An 11,929-nucleotide genomic window follows, 5' to 3' on the forward strand; every position below is an offset into this window, starting at 1 on the left:
ATCAAATCCAGCCAGAACTTAAATTTTGTCTGGAATGAAACACCAACTTAGTAATCAGACCATTGTTTACATTAGATTAGTTTCAGATAAAAGCTGTTTGAAATAATGTGTAAGTCGTAGAGAGGTTACTATTACTGGAAATTTACTGAAGAAAAAAAGTTTAGTTCTCAGCCCATTAGGCTTCAAGCATGGTTCAGAAGGAAGATTATGTAATACTGACTCCAGTTGGAAGGGCTTTGAATTTTACAGGAACACTAATATAGTGAGGCTGGCACAGCTGGTAAAATACCAAAGTAGTAATTTAAAGAAATTCTAGAAGCTAAGCAGGGATCTGTTGTTTCAATTCGGTCAAGTGCAGCTATTTAAGACTTGCCTAAATCCCATCTGTTGAACCTAAGACAACACATAATCAAACACAAGCTTCTTCAACCAGTCATCACTTTTGCTTTAACATATTGGAAATATTCGGGGTAGACATTGCCAAGGATGTGACTGCTGGTGTGCAAGCCAGAGCACTGCTAAGATTCTCTCAAAACAACATGTCACTTACTGCAGTGCACCTGCTATTAAAAAATCACATAAATAAAAAAAATCAATGTATTCCATTCTACCAGCCAGGTAATTTTAAAATTTATTAAGACAGTTCCCATAGTTGTATAAACAGGGTTTATTGTACATGTGGCATTGAAGAAGTAAAGAGAAGAAAGGTATATATTATATATATATGTACAATGAGCCATTTTAATTAATAAATTTATTCTATCTTGCTTAATACTGGAAAGAGGGAATGTGTCTGGCATCAAAGAAATTTAAAACTGAAAAAATTTAAAAGCTAAAATTCTGAAAATTATAAAAACCATGGTCTTGCAGAAGGAACTTAAAACATATATACATGGCAATTTAAGTGGTTTATACACTGAGTGACACAGTTGCATTTGTCTTTAAACCAACTTACAGATTTTCTATTAATAGAACTGGCATTAAAACTATTTAAAAGCTAGAATATAAATAAAAGTTGGAGGGGCTGCTGCAGGAACAGCCCAGTAAAGCAACTCACAGTAACTCAGTAGACATATTCAAGAATACAGTTCCCCTTGAGCATCAGGGAAGTAGGCACTAACTGGGAAATAGTCCAAGTCCTGGTGTTGCAGTTGCACTGGAAGTCCATTTCTTGTTACTGCTGTGCCATACACAATACCTTTTAAAATATATCCCTGATTTCTCTGAAATGTGTAGAAACTGTTACGTTGTCTTTCTGAATCCCTTTAAAATAGGATAGATGTTTTCAAATGCTTCATAGATTTCTGCTCGTACTTTAGCACCTGGAAAAAGAGAGGCAGTTAACTTAGTTTGTACCTTTTGCCAAATACTTAATTTTAGCTTTTGGAATGTGTATTTGAAGGCGACTTTATATAAAACCTACGTGTATCCATAAATCTCTCTTTTTACAGTCCTTTTTAACACATTTCATAGCTTACATTACCAGCCTTCTCTGTTTAATCTGACAAGTGCTAGAACTTCCACCAGCATCTCTATGGTATGTGATGATGCTATGTTGCAAATGGAATTTTCATATACATGATTTCCACAGGAGACCCAACAAGCAAGCACAGCCCTGTGGGATGTTTGTGCAGAAAGGCCTAACTGGTAGAGCTTTTTTTTGAGAGTGCGAGTATCAGGGCGAGGAAGGTCTGGCCATGGAGACCACTGCAGAGGACTGCATTTCCCCCCACTGCAGGGACGTGATCCTCCTTTTGTCTGGGGGTCTTATGGGTTTTCTCTCCATAGTAAGACACAGCATGAGAGAAAATGAAGGGAGCAGGTCGAGCACCTGAGGTTGAGGAGGTCCTAGAGATCAAGTATTTCCCCTTCTTTGGCTGCTGTATCAAGGAGCATGGCAGCAGCCTGCAGCCAGGCTGCCAAAGAAAAGCTAACTCAGTCACACATGCTCAGCCACAGAAACAGTCTTTCAGATTTTGCCAGAATGATCACTTGAATTCTTACAGCTTTCTGGGCACCTGCATACCTGACTAAGGTTCATGATCACTGTTCCTTTGATCTAGTCAAATGTGCTGTTGCTTTGTGAGAGCTCATCTGTTAAGGAATATAGTGCAGGTGGCTCTGTGTGCAGTGGCAGTGCTGAGCCCCAGGCAAGAGGCCTGAACTGCTGAATTTCTGCATAACAAAGCCTGGTGGAGCCCTCAGGAAAACCTGGTCTGTGTGTGTGAGTGGGGTGTGTAAGGAGTCAAGCAGGGAACCTGCTGGCTTCACTGGAGCTGCCCACTGCAAAGAGGCTTTGGTCCTGCAGCAGCTGGTGTGGCCCTGACTGCCAGAGTGCCTGTGCGATGGCTGCACAAGGAAGTGTCCTTACATCACCATCCATGGAAGACTCCATTACCTCTCCTTTTTCAGTACTGTCATCTCTAAAGGAAAAGTACCTGGCAGCTTACATATCCCTGTGTGTTCTCTGTAACACAGGTTAAATCTCACCTCCCGCAGTGTCTTCACTTACCAGTTAAAACCACTTTTCCAGAAACAAAAATAAGCAGAACAATTCTTGGCTTAATCATCCTGTAGATTAAGCCAGGAAACAATTCCGGCTCGTAGCTGTAAGAGAAGAGAGTGTTTAAAGGAGCTTGCAGCCCCATGTTCCACCCTATCTTCTGGGCCCAGTCTAGGACTGGGCAGAGCAGATGGAGACTTCCCTGAAACTTGGGGAGGGTAGCAGGGAAGATCATTTTGACAGGATCACAATGAGCAGCGCAAAGATGGGAACAAAAATGCAGGTTTCCCTGTGGTGCGAGGGAATAATCTACACAGATGTTACTTTCTTAGATAGCAGTCAACAAGAATGAAACACAAGCAAGCCTTTTTTTACCTGCTGAACTGCTGGTGTGTGAGTACCAATCCTTCCAGTCTGATGGGAAATTTCACATCACAGCTGCCCACCATATTCTGAATTTTAAAATCCAAAAATTTTGCAGGAAAACCCAGTTTCTGAACAACTCTTGCATACTTCCTTGCTGCCAGTCTGGATTGCTCCTCACTGAAGTGGAAACAGGATATCTGCATTACTTCCTCAGTTAAGTATTACTTCAAGCAAACAGCTTTAAACCACAAACACCTAACTGGGGAAAAAAGTCCATGTAGAGGGACAGGGCAGTTCACATGCAAAATTTTTACATCCAAAATTAACAACTAGCACTGACTGGTTTTCATGCTAATTTTGGTAAAAGGCTCCTGGACACCATTAGTGTTGCATTCACTGTTCATGAGACACAAAACAGTAAATTATAAATCCATACATTTTACACTTTTAAAATATTGACCAGAGTCCCTCTAATGGGACATTAAGATTGTTACTTAAGTTTTCACTGTAGGACAACCTTGAACTACTACTGCTAGAAAATACATACTTTATAAAAATCTCTCAACTGGCAAAATCTTCTGCTTGATTCAGCCCAGGCATTTAAACATGGGTTTAACACAATTGCACAGCTGTACCCACTGTTGCAGAATTCAGTCTGCTTCAGGTTTGTAAACAGCTGAGGATCTGTTTGTTCCTGATGCAGAGTAAGACAAATTGAATTTCAAGTGTCACCAGGCAGAGAAAGTGTTTCCCTGTACAGATCTATTCATTCATCTCTGGTCATTAGTTTATTCCTTCTGGATCCCTAGCAGGCTTCTTTGGAGGAGAATTTCTCTCCTGCCCACCAGAGTTAAGCTTATGTTTAGTTTTCAATTCTTGTGCTTCAATGGTCATGTTAAGAACAGATCAGGAACACGATTTGGAGCTCTTGTCCTGTGATGAATGAAGCTATTCAAATACAAAATCCTTCTGTTACCATCCTTACACTTGAAGCAGTTCCAATGCATAGTTGCTGAATTTTTAAAATTATTAAAAAAAGCAGATAACTGCAAAGCCAAAATACTGAATATACTAACTGCAAACCAGTTTATCAGACTGAATGAAAGTGGTTCAGAAATAGAACTACCATTTCCCCATAACTTAGGAAGTCCCTTCAATCATAAACAGGCATTTTCTGTAGAAATGTGTATGAACTGAAGTCACTGTGAAGCTGTAATACCTGTACAACTTTGATGTGTATATATAAACAAGCATCATGATACACGAGAAAAGACAGCCTGAACTAGTTTGCTTGTCATGCCTAAACATACCTTTTTGCTCCTGTGCACACCATTTTTCCAGAGCTGAATATCAGTGCAGTAGTACGTGGTTCTCTTATTCTCATAATAACAGCAGCAAATCGCTGAAGTGTGAGCATTGAGACTGTTAGTGACATACTGCTGTCATCATTACATTAAAACCAAATCTGCATCATCTAAGCAGCAAGTCACACTCTAGTGCAAGGGAAACTAAGGTCAAACATACTTACAGATCACTCAAAGTTTACTTGAAATGCTTAAACCATAAGCACCTTCAAGCACACACACTGAGAGGTAGAGCCAGGCAGGAAAGATATTTACCACTGCATTCCTATTCATCTCTCATTACTATATACGCAACACATAAATAATGTAACATTTGTATCAGACCAATACAAACAATTTTAAAAATAAATTTTAAAAATAAATTTTAAAAATTTCTTCCATATGTGTTGAAATTTTATATAAGTAGGATGGAAGACTATCCAAAAAATGGACAGTGTTACAATACCAGCAAACAGAACAGCTGGAGGTCAAAGTCCTGTGTAACCAGAAGTCACCTCAGCTACCACAGTAGGACACAGCAGCCCAATTAGCTCTAGCTTTTTATTCTAAGCAAGCATTTCCAAATATTCTTAAATTCCTTGAAGCAAGAGATACTGGAAACTGATGTGAGCATAGACACACACACACAAACCCCTGTTTGTTATATTTAACTCAGAACAGCTCACCCTGCAGTCCCATGAATTGTTATACTGACATAACCAAGGCGGTAGCGTGGGTTAACCAACAGCACATTTGTCAAAATATGACTTAAATAATACAGCCAAGCAACATCTTTCTTTGATAAATGAATCTACTGACTAAACTTCAGGAGTGTGTTACATAACCCTGCTATCCCTCTGCCATGGAAAACAGTGTTTCATATTGATTATTATAGCCTACAGGTTTTACACAGCCACCCACCCCCTACCCTAGGGGTTACCTTCATGCTCAAATCTTTGCTGTACTAATATCTTACTCACAGTTATGTAACAGCATCACTGGTATAAACTTACAGTAACAGTCACTTATCATATATGCCTGCATGCCTGCTTTAACCTTTGAGAGCAGAGTTCAGGTCAACTGAGGCAAAATACTGAATGCTAAAATAAAAAACCACACACACCCCAGGAAAACGAAAGCCTTCCCAAGACAAGCCAGTTTAAATATGCAACATCTTAACTTTTATTAGTGTCCAGCTGCTGTTGTTACAAAGGTAACATTTTCAAGAGGAGAAAAGAAACAGAAGAAACATGAAGCAACATGATTTTCTTGATTTAATGCTCCAGGTCCTTTTCTGCTGTTCAGATTTCCCAAGCTAAAAACAAGCCACTTATTTAGAACCCCACTAGTCTATTAAGAAGCAGCAGGCAACTTTGAAGTCAATATGCAAAAAAATCAATTTCATTTTGCTCCATTTTAATGTTCCACCAAAATTAGCCATCAGAAACAATGAGATGACAGAAGTACTATGGGAGAACATGAGAGAGCAGAGGGGAAGCGAGACTATGAAAAATTAGCAAATGCCCTGTGACTGTAAGAATTCCAGAGGAGCAGCTAGGTGGAGGAAACCACAGCTCTGGCAGGAGCCCAGGATTTGAATTCTTCTTTCCTTTCTCCTTGTTGGGAGATAGGGAACAAGACTTCATCATCAGACATTTCACAGTAATGCAAAAAGAGTTCACTGAGTACTGCAAACAAATAAGCCCCTATGAACAGCAGCACAGGCCAGCTCTACCACAAAAAGCTTGGCCACTCTATTACACTGTTGGTTAGGTTTTTTCTAAATCTAACAACTTACAGCCTGGTGCAGATCACAGCTACCTCAGCCTAAAAATGCTTTTTACTGATTTCAATGTCCTAAGTTGATTAAGATTTTCCTTTTAACTACAGTATAAAACTGCATATATAGCAGGTAGGTTTTTTAGTCTATTGCAGCAGCCTGCAGCCACAACCTGTGCCTTTGATATATGTGTTATAGGATGAACTCTTAATACATTTCTCTTACCTTGGGATTATATTCAGCATTTCGGGCACGAAGTGCAATAGTTTTTAGGTCAAGTTTGCAACCAAGATTCACTGTAGACACAATATTCCTAAAAGACATATCAGAAAAATATATTAAAAACACAATAAGGAATTCATGTGTCTTCCTCATTTTTAACCAAGCCTAACCAATTTTATTTTTTATTATTTTGTTTCTCTCTTTTGTTTTTTTGAGTGGTATCTTTCCTACTAACAGGAGGACTGAGCAGTATTTTGGCTCAGGAACCTCCTTTTGTAGGGCAGAAGCTCCTAAGTCATTTAATTGCTGATTCCTCCTTATCTGTCAGCTATTATGAAAAGTGTCCCATGAGAAGAATCTCTGTTAGCAGGAAAAATTACTGATGCTGAGAGCCCTCACCACAATCGGGAAGCTGCTGGAAACAGAAGAAAATGAGATAGTCCCATCTGAAATTTTCCTTGCTATGCCCTTCAAGGAGGAGGGTGCAGAACTAAGTGGAAATGACCTAGGAGGTAAATGCATTGCCAGGAGATGGGATAGTAAGTCTCCAGAAAGTTTAAAAAAGTTACTAGATAAAAAATTTTGTTTTCTGTAAAAACCCTGAAATATAAAGGGCCTCATTGAGGGGGAAAAAAATAAGAAAAATATGAGAAACTACTCTTTCAATTCATGGTATCAACCATTTCTCTTTGTCCCTTCCATTACTTTCTGAAATTGTCTCTTAAAAACTGAAGTTCACTGAAAATACTTCCATACCTAAACTTAGAATTAGTTCTAGGGTTTCTTCCCTTCTCACAAACTCAGTGTTAGCCACGCTTTGGAAAAGGGAACATCATGAACTCCTAGAGTGCAAGGAGTTAAAAATTACAATGGTCTTAAATGAAGACATATATAACCCTCCACTGGTAAGCTCCAAAGATGTACCATTGACAAATCACTAAGAAACTGTTTATATTACTAAGTGGTTTAGTAACAAAGCTAAGCTAAAAATAAAGTAAAAATTACTCATATTGCTACAGGAGACTCATAAATTCTCAGGACCTCCCTTCCCACTAAACTGCAGTACCTAATTCCTGATGTGACTTTGGTCCTAAGTCTTTAAAGGGCTGAGAAAGGACATGATGCACTAACACACAGGGCACTCACTGTAGTTGTGGCACTATGCCAGAGCTCTCTGATGCCGGTGTTGCAGGAGTTATTGGAGTCATTGGAGTCATTGGAGAGGGGTACAGAGGGGTGGTTCCTGGCAAAGGGGCTGTGGTAAGAGTCTGTGAATGGAAGAGCTGGGGGGTTTGCCCAGATGTTCCCTGTGTGGCTTGCTGTGATGTGGATTGCTGTGCTGCTTGCTGCTGCTGCTGCTGCCGCTGCTGCTCCTCCAGTATGGACAGACTGTTGGTGCTCTGGACAGGCTGCGGTGTCAGTCCTGTGCCATATGGCATCATTGGGCTGAAAATTGGGATTCCTGGCGTCATTGCACCCTACAGAAGAAAACACGACATGAAAACCACAGATCATCATGACTCCATTTTGTTTTAAGAGGCAAAGTTTTTGGAAGGAGTCTAAAAATAAATCTATGTTAGCTGAGTTGCTCATATCAAACCTGAAGCATACAGTAGTAAATTGTTAAACACAGAAAATCATTGGAAATGCAGCTGTTCTACAGAATAAAGTCCTACTCAAAGGAATCCAGGGACATGACATGCTTCTCACACTACCTTGCAAGCGTGTCTCGACTTTGACCCACAATTTAACTTGAAACTGTTTGAACACCAACTATGCTCACTGTACCCAATGCATTCATGGCCCAGCAACAGTCCATTATGTACATAGTTTAAGGAGCAACCACCAAAATTAAATTAATCTTTCCAACTTGTCAGTCATGTTTCAACTTAAGAGAAACCCCAATAAGAAATCCCACATATATTCTTACACTGTGTATAAGAAACTGCGTATTTCTTAGACTTCTAGATATAGATATCAATGGTTTCAAAATTCTGCTTTATAATAGTATTATTCGATACCCAGCAGAATTTTTCAGATCTGCAAATAAAAACATGTGAAGCTAGATGCAAGAAAGAGAAAACACATTCATAAAGGAAATTCAGATCATAGTTACATTTTAAATAATTTGTTTTTACCTGAGGAGAGGCTAAGCCTTGAGCATAGGGTGGCAAACTGTTGTTCTGATCCATGATTCCAGTTATTTCTTTGGTGAGGCCAGAAGTATTTCCTTCAATTAATTTAAATAAGCTTCAAATCCTAGAGGTTTTTTTAACCGTTTAAAACATTCCAGCGAAGCAGCTTTTAAAGCCAAGCTGAAAGTGTTAGGAAAACATCAGCTTCAGAGAAATATGTTATGAGTCTAGAACACTAATCAAAGCCTGGAAAGAAAAAAAAAGTAGTATCTTGAGAATAATATGTCTAAACACAAACCCAAAAGCAAATCTATCAGCTGCTGACTCAGATAAGAGACACCCACGTACAAATACATACAAGAACATTCACGCATACACACACACGCATGCACAATCCATAAAAATAACCTTTTTCAGGCACACTGCACAGAAACTTTGCAGTACGATCCTGCTGAAGTCCCTGGCAGGTTACCTGACTCACATGGGCAGGCCTCGAACCAAACCCTCTTGCACAAACAGCTCAAGCTGTCGATGCCCATTCTACTCCAAGCTTGGCTTTAGTTGCAAAAGCACTGATGTTTTTAGAATTTAACTCCCCTGACTACTCACTGACAAGTCTATTGACACATTACTTTCAAGTCTCTTCCTGGCCATTTTAAGGCTTGGGCTTTCAAAAAATTTTTTTTTCTTCTATGGGTAAAGCATCATTGCTCATATCAGAGCTAGGAAAATCTCTTCCATACAATTCCATAAAACAAAGCACTAACAGATTTCACACTGCAATGACATGCATTTCATAAGGAAAAAAGAAATATGTGAAAACCAATTTCAAGTATACAAGTGAAACATACAATGATTTTCTTTTATGTTTTAACTATACTTCTGCTGCTATGTTAAGGAAATAAACGACAGGAGTGGAGAATTTAAGTGTTATGAAAACAATGATATAAAATATTATCGCACTGATTTGTAAGTTTCTTAACTGAGAAACACTCAAGGTCATTATCAGGCCAGAGGTAGGCCACCTCAAAATCCAAAGACAGCCCGTTCAGCGTCTCTCTTTTTTAAGCTAAAGGAGCTTAGAAACACAGTAATATTTACATTTCAGCTAAAAAGGCCTGTTCTTTTCCACCCATGACCATAAGATATTATTATTTTTACTCTCACCAAAGGTATCAAGCAGAACACCCAGGTTTTATAACACGGGTACATTAGAAGCCTAAACATTATCCTGGAAGAAACAAAGTCAACTCCTCGACAGCCGAGTATTTAGTGAGAAGGCTGGATGCCAGGCCTGCCAAAAGCAGCAGCCAGGGCACCATCCACGCAGAGGTCCCTCCTGTACCCACTTAACGCGGCTTGCTCGGATCTCCACCACAAACGTCGGGCGACGTTCTGGCCGAGGGAACAGAGTCCAGGAGCAGGAGACAGCCCGGAGGAGGCCCCGAAGGCCCCGACCCACCCCGAGGCCCCTTTCGGGCTCCCCAGCAGCCACACAGCAGCGCTCGGCCCGCGGCCGCAGCCGGCCCGCGCCCGCCGGCCCTCCCCGCTCCCCATCCAACACCGGCCCCGGCCCCGGCGCCGCGCAGCCCCGCCCGCCCTCGCAGGGTCCCGCCGCTGCCCGCGCCCACCCCGCGGCCGGCGCCGCGACCGCCGCTCGCCCCCGGCCCGCGCGGGGCAGAGAAAGGCGGACACCGCCTCCGCGCCGCGGGAGTCCCTCCCCGCTCCCCCAGCCGCGCCTCAGGCCGCCCCGGAGGTGCGGAGCGAGCCCGGCCCGCGCACCGTCCCCGCCCGCCAGGCCCGGCCTGCCCCGCACCATCGCGGCCGCACCGGCCCGTCCGCGGGCGGGGGCGAGCGGCGGCCGCGGGCAGCGGCGGGCACTCGGTACCTGGCGCTCGCTCCGCTCCCGCCGCGCTCAGCGCCCGCCGGAGCCCGGCCGCGCCCCGCCCTCGGCGCGCCCGGAGCGTCACTTCCCGCCGCCAGCGGGACCGGAGCCTCGGCGGGGAGGAGCCTTCGGAAACGGAACAAGGGACAGTGCAGGGTCCCGCACCTGGAGAGGCGTAACCACAGGCACCAGCGCAGGCTGGGAACCAACCTGCTGGGAAGCAGCACTGCGGAGAAGGACCTGGGGATCCTGGTGAACAACAGGCTGTCCATGAGCCAGCAGTGCCTTTGTGGCCAAGAAGGCCAGTGCTAGCCTGGGCTGCATTAGGAAGAGCATTGCCAGAATATCGATCCTGCCCTCCTACTCAGGCACATCTGGAGTGCTGTGTCCTGTTCTGCACTCCTTAGGACAGGAGAGACATGGAGCTCCTGGAGCAGATGCAGCAGAGGGCTACAGAGATGATTAAGGGACTGGAGCATCCACTTAAGGGGAAAGGCTGAGGGAGCTGGGCCTGCTTTTGGCAGCCTTGAGAAGAGACGACTGAGAGGGGGCCTTATTAGTGTGTATAAATAGCTAAGGGGTGGGTGTGAGGAGGATTCAGCCAGGCTCTTCTCAGTGGTGCCAAGCAATAGGATGTGAGGCAATGACAGAAACTGATGCATGGGAAATTCCACCTGGATATGAGAAAGAAATTCTTCACTGTGCAGGTGACTGAGCACAGGAACAAATTGTCCAGAGAGGTTGGAGTCTCCCTCACTGGAGATGTTCAAGAACCATCTGGACACAATCCTGTGCCAGGTGCTCTAGGATGACCCTGCCTGAGCAGAAAGGTTGCCCCAGATCACCTTCTGTGGTCCCTTCCAGATCCTGTGAATCTGTGGGGGTCCCTGGCAGTGCCCCAGGCCCTCACAGAGGCTGTGGTTCCTCACATTGGAGCTGTACAGAGTTCCACGCTGCTGTGCTGCCAGCTGCGGGTCTCGCCACTGTGTGGGCACAGTGCCCAAGGGGACTGCAGCCACCACGGCTGTGCTTCCCAAGCAGGGCAGCACACTTCTCCTCAGGAGCACCACGTGTTCCCTACATCTCCCTGTCCCTGCCATGTCCTTCTCCCCTAGTACCCTTCTGAACTTCTATCCCAGCCCTTCCCACTTGTTTCCACTCATGCCACAGTGCCTGGCACCACACCCCACAGCACGCCTCGAAGACGTGGTGAGACCCCATCTGGAGTACTGTGTCCAGCTCAAGAAAGACCTGGACCTGTTGGAGCAAATCCAGAGGAGGCCCACCAAGCTTCTTAGAGGGATGAAGCACTTCTTGTATGGAGAAAGGCTAAGATAATTTTGATTATTTAGCCTGCGTAAGAGAAGGCTTCAGGGTGACCTACTAGAAAGGTGGAGAGGGATTTTTCACAAGAGCATGTGTGGACAGGACAAGAAGGAATGGCCTCAAACTGAAAGACAGACTAGATTAGACAAGTTTAGATTACATATTAGGAGGAAGTTCTTTGCTGTGAGGGTGGTGCGATATTGGCACAGGCTGCCCAGGGAAGTTGTGGATGCCCATGCCTGGAAGTGTTCAAGGCCAAGCAGGATGGAGCTCTGAGTAACTTGGTCTAGTGAAAGGTGTCCCTGCCCGTGACAGGATTAGATGATCCTTAAGGTCCCTTCCAACTCCAGCCACCCGATGATTCTATGA

At 43.6% G+C, this 11,929-nt stretch overlaps 1 protein-coding gene across 3 annotated transcripts; it reads right to left on the minus strand.

Moving 5' to 3' along the window:
* Positions 1-619: 619 nt before the first annotated feature.
* On the minus strand, positions 620-10,326 carry TBP (TATA-box binding protein). Of its 3 annotated transcripts, none has more exons than XM_063390536.1 (8): positions 10,238-10,326; positions 8,353-8,595; positions 7,361-7,692; positions 6,218-6,305; positions 4,180-4,271; positions 2,879-3,046; positions 2,513-2,607; positions 620-1,322 (listed from the first exon to the last, which is right to left on the minus strand). In XM_063390536.1, the coding sequence occupies exons 2-8, from the start codon at positions 8,404-8,406 to the stop codon at positions 1,243-1,245; spliced, it is 909 nt and encodes a 302-aa protein (XP_063246606.1). In that variant the 5' UTR covers positions 8,407-8,595; positions 10,238-10,326; the 3' UTR covers positions 620-1,242. The 3 variants fall into 3 exon arrangements, with proteins under 3 accessions (XP_063246606.1, XP_063246609.1, XP_063246607.1); XM_063390539.1 differs by having other exon boundaries at positions 8,353-8,529; positions 10,238-10,324; XM_063390537.1 differs by having other exon boundaries at positions 10,166-10,301.
* Between the last annotated feature and the right edge of the window lie 1,603 nt (positions 10,327-11,929).

Source organism: Prinia subflava, chromosome 2, assembly GCF_021018805.1.
Source record: "Prinia subflava isolate CZ2003 ecotype Zambia chromosome 2, Cam_Psub_1.2, whole genome shotgun sequence".
Lineage (NCBI taxonomy): Eukaryota > Metazoa > Chordata > Aves > Passeriformes > Cisticolidae > Prinia > Prinia subflava.

Excerpts from the sequence above, each read along its gene's own strand:
- TBP (XM_063390536.1), bottom strand. The coding sequence starts at position 8,406 with ATGGATCAGAACAACAGTTTGCCACCCTATGCTCAAGGCTTAGCCTCT. Across the intron at positions 6,306-7,360 it reads GGCATAGTGCCACAACTACA|GAATATTGTGTCTACAGTGA; the intron begins GTGAGTGCCCTG and ends TATGTCTTTTAG. Across the intron at positions 3,047-4,179 it reads GTGTGCACAGGAGCAAAAAG|TGAGGAGCAATCCAGACTGG; the intron begins GTATGTTTAGGC and ends TTTCCACTTCAG.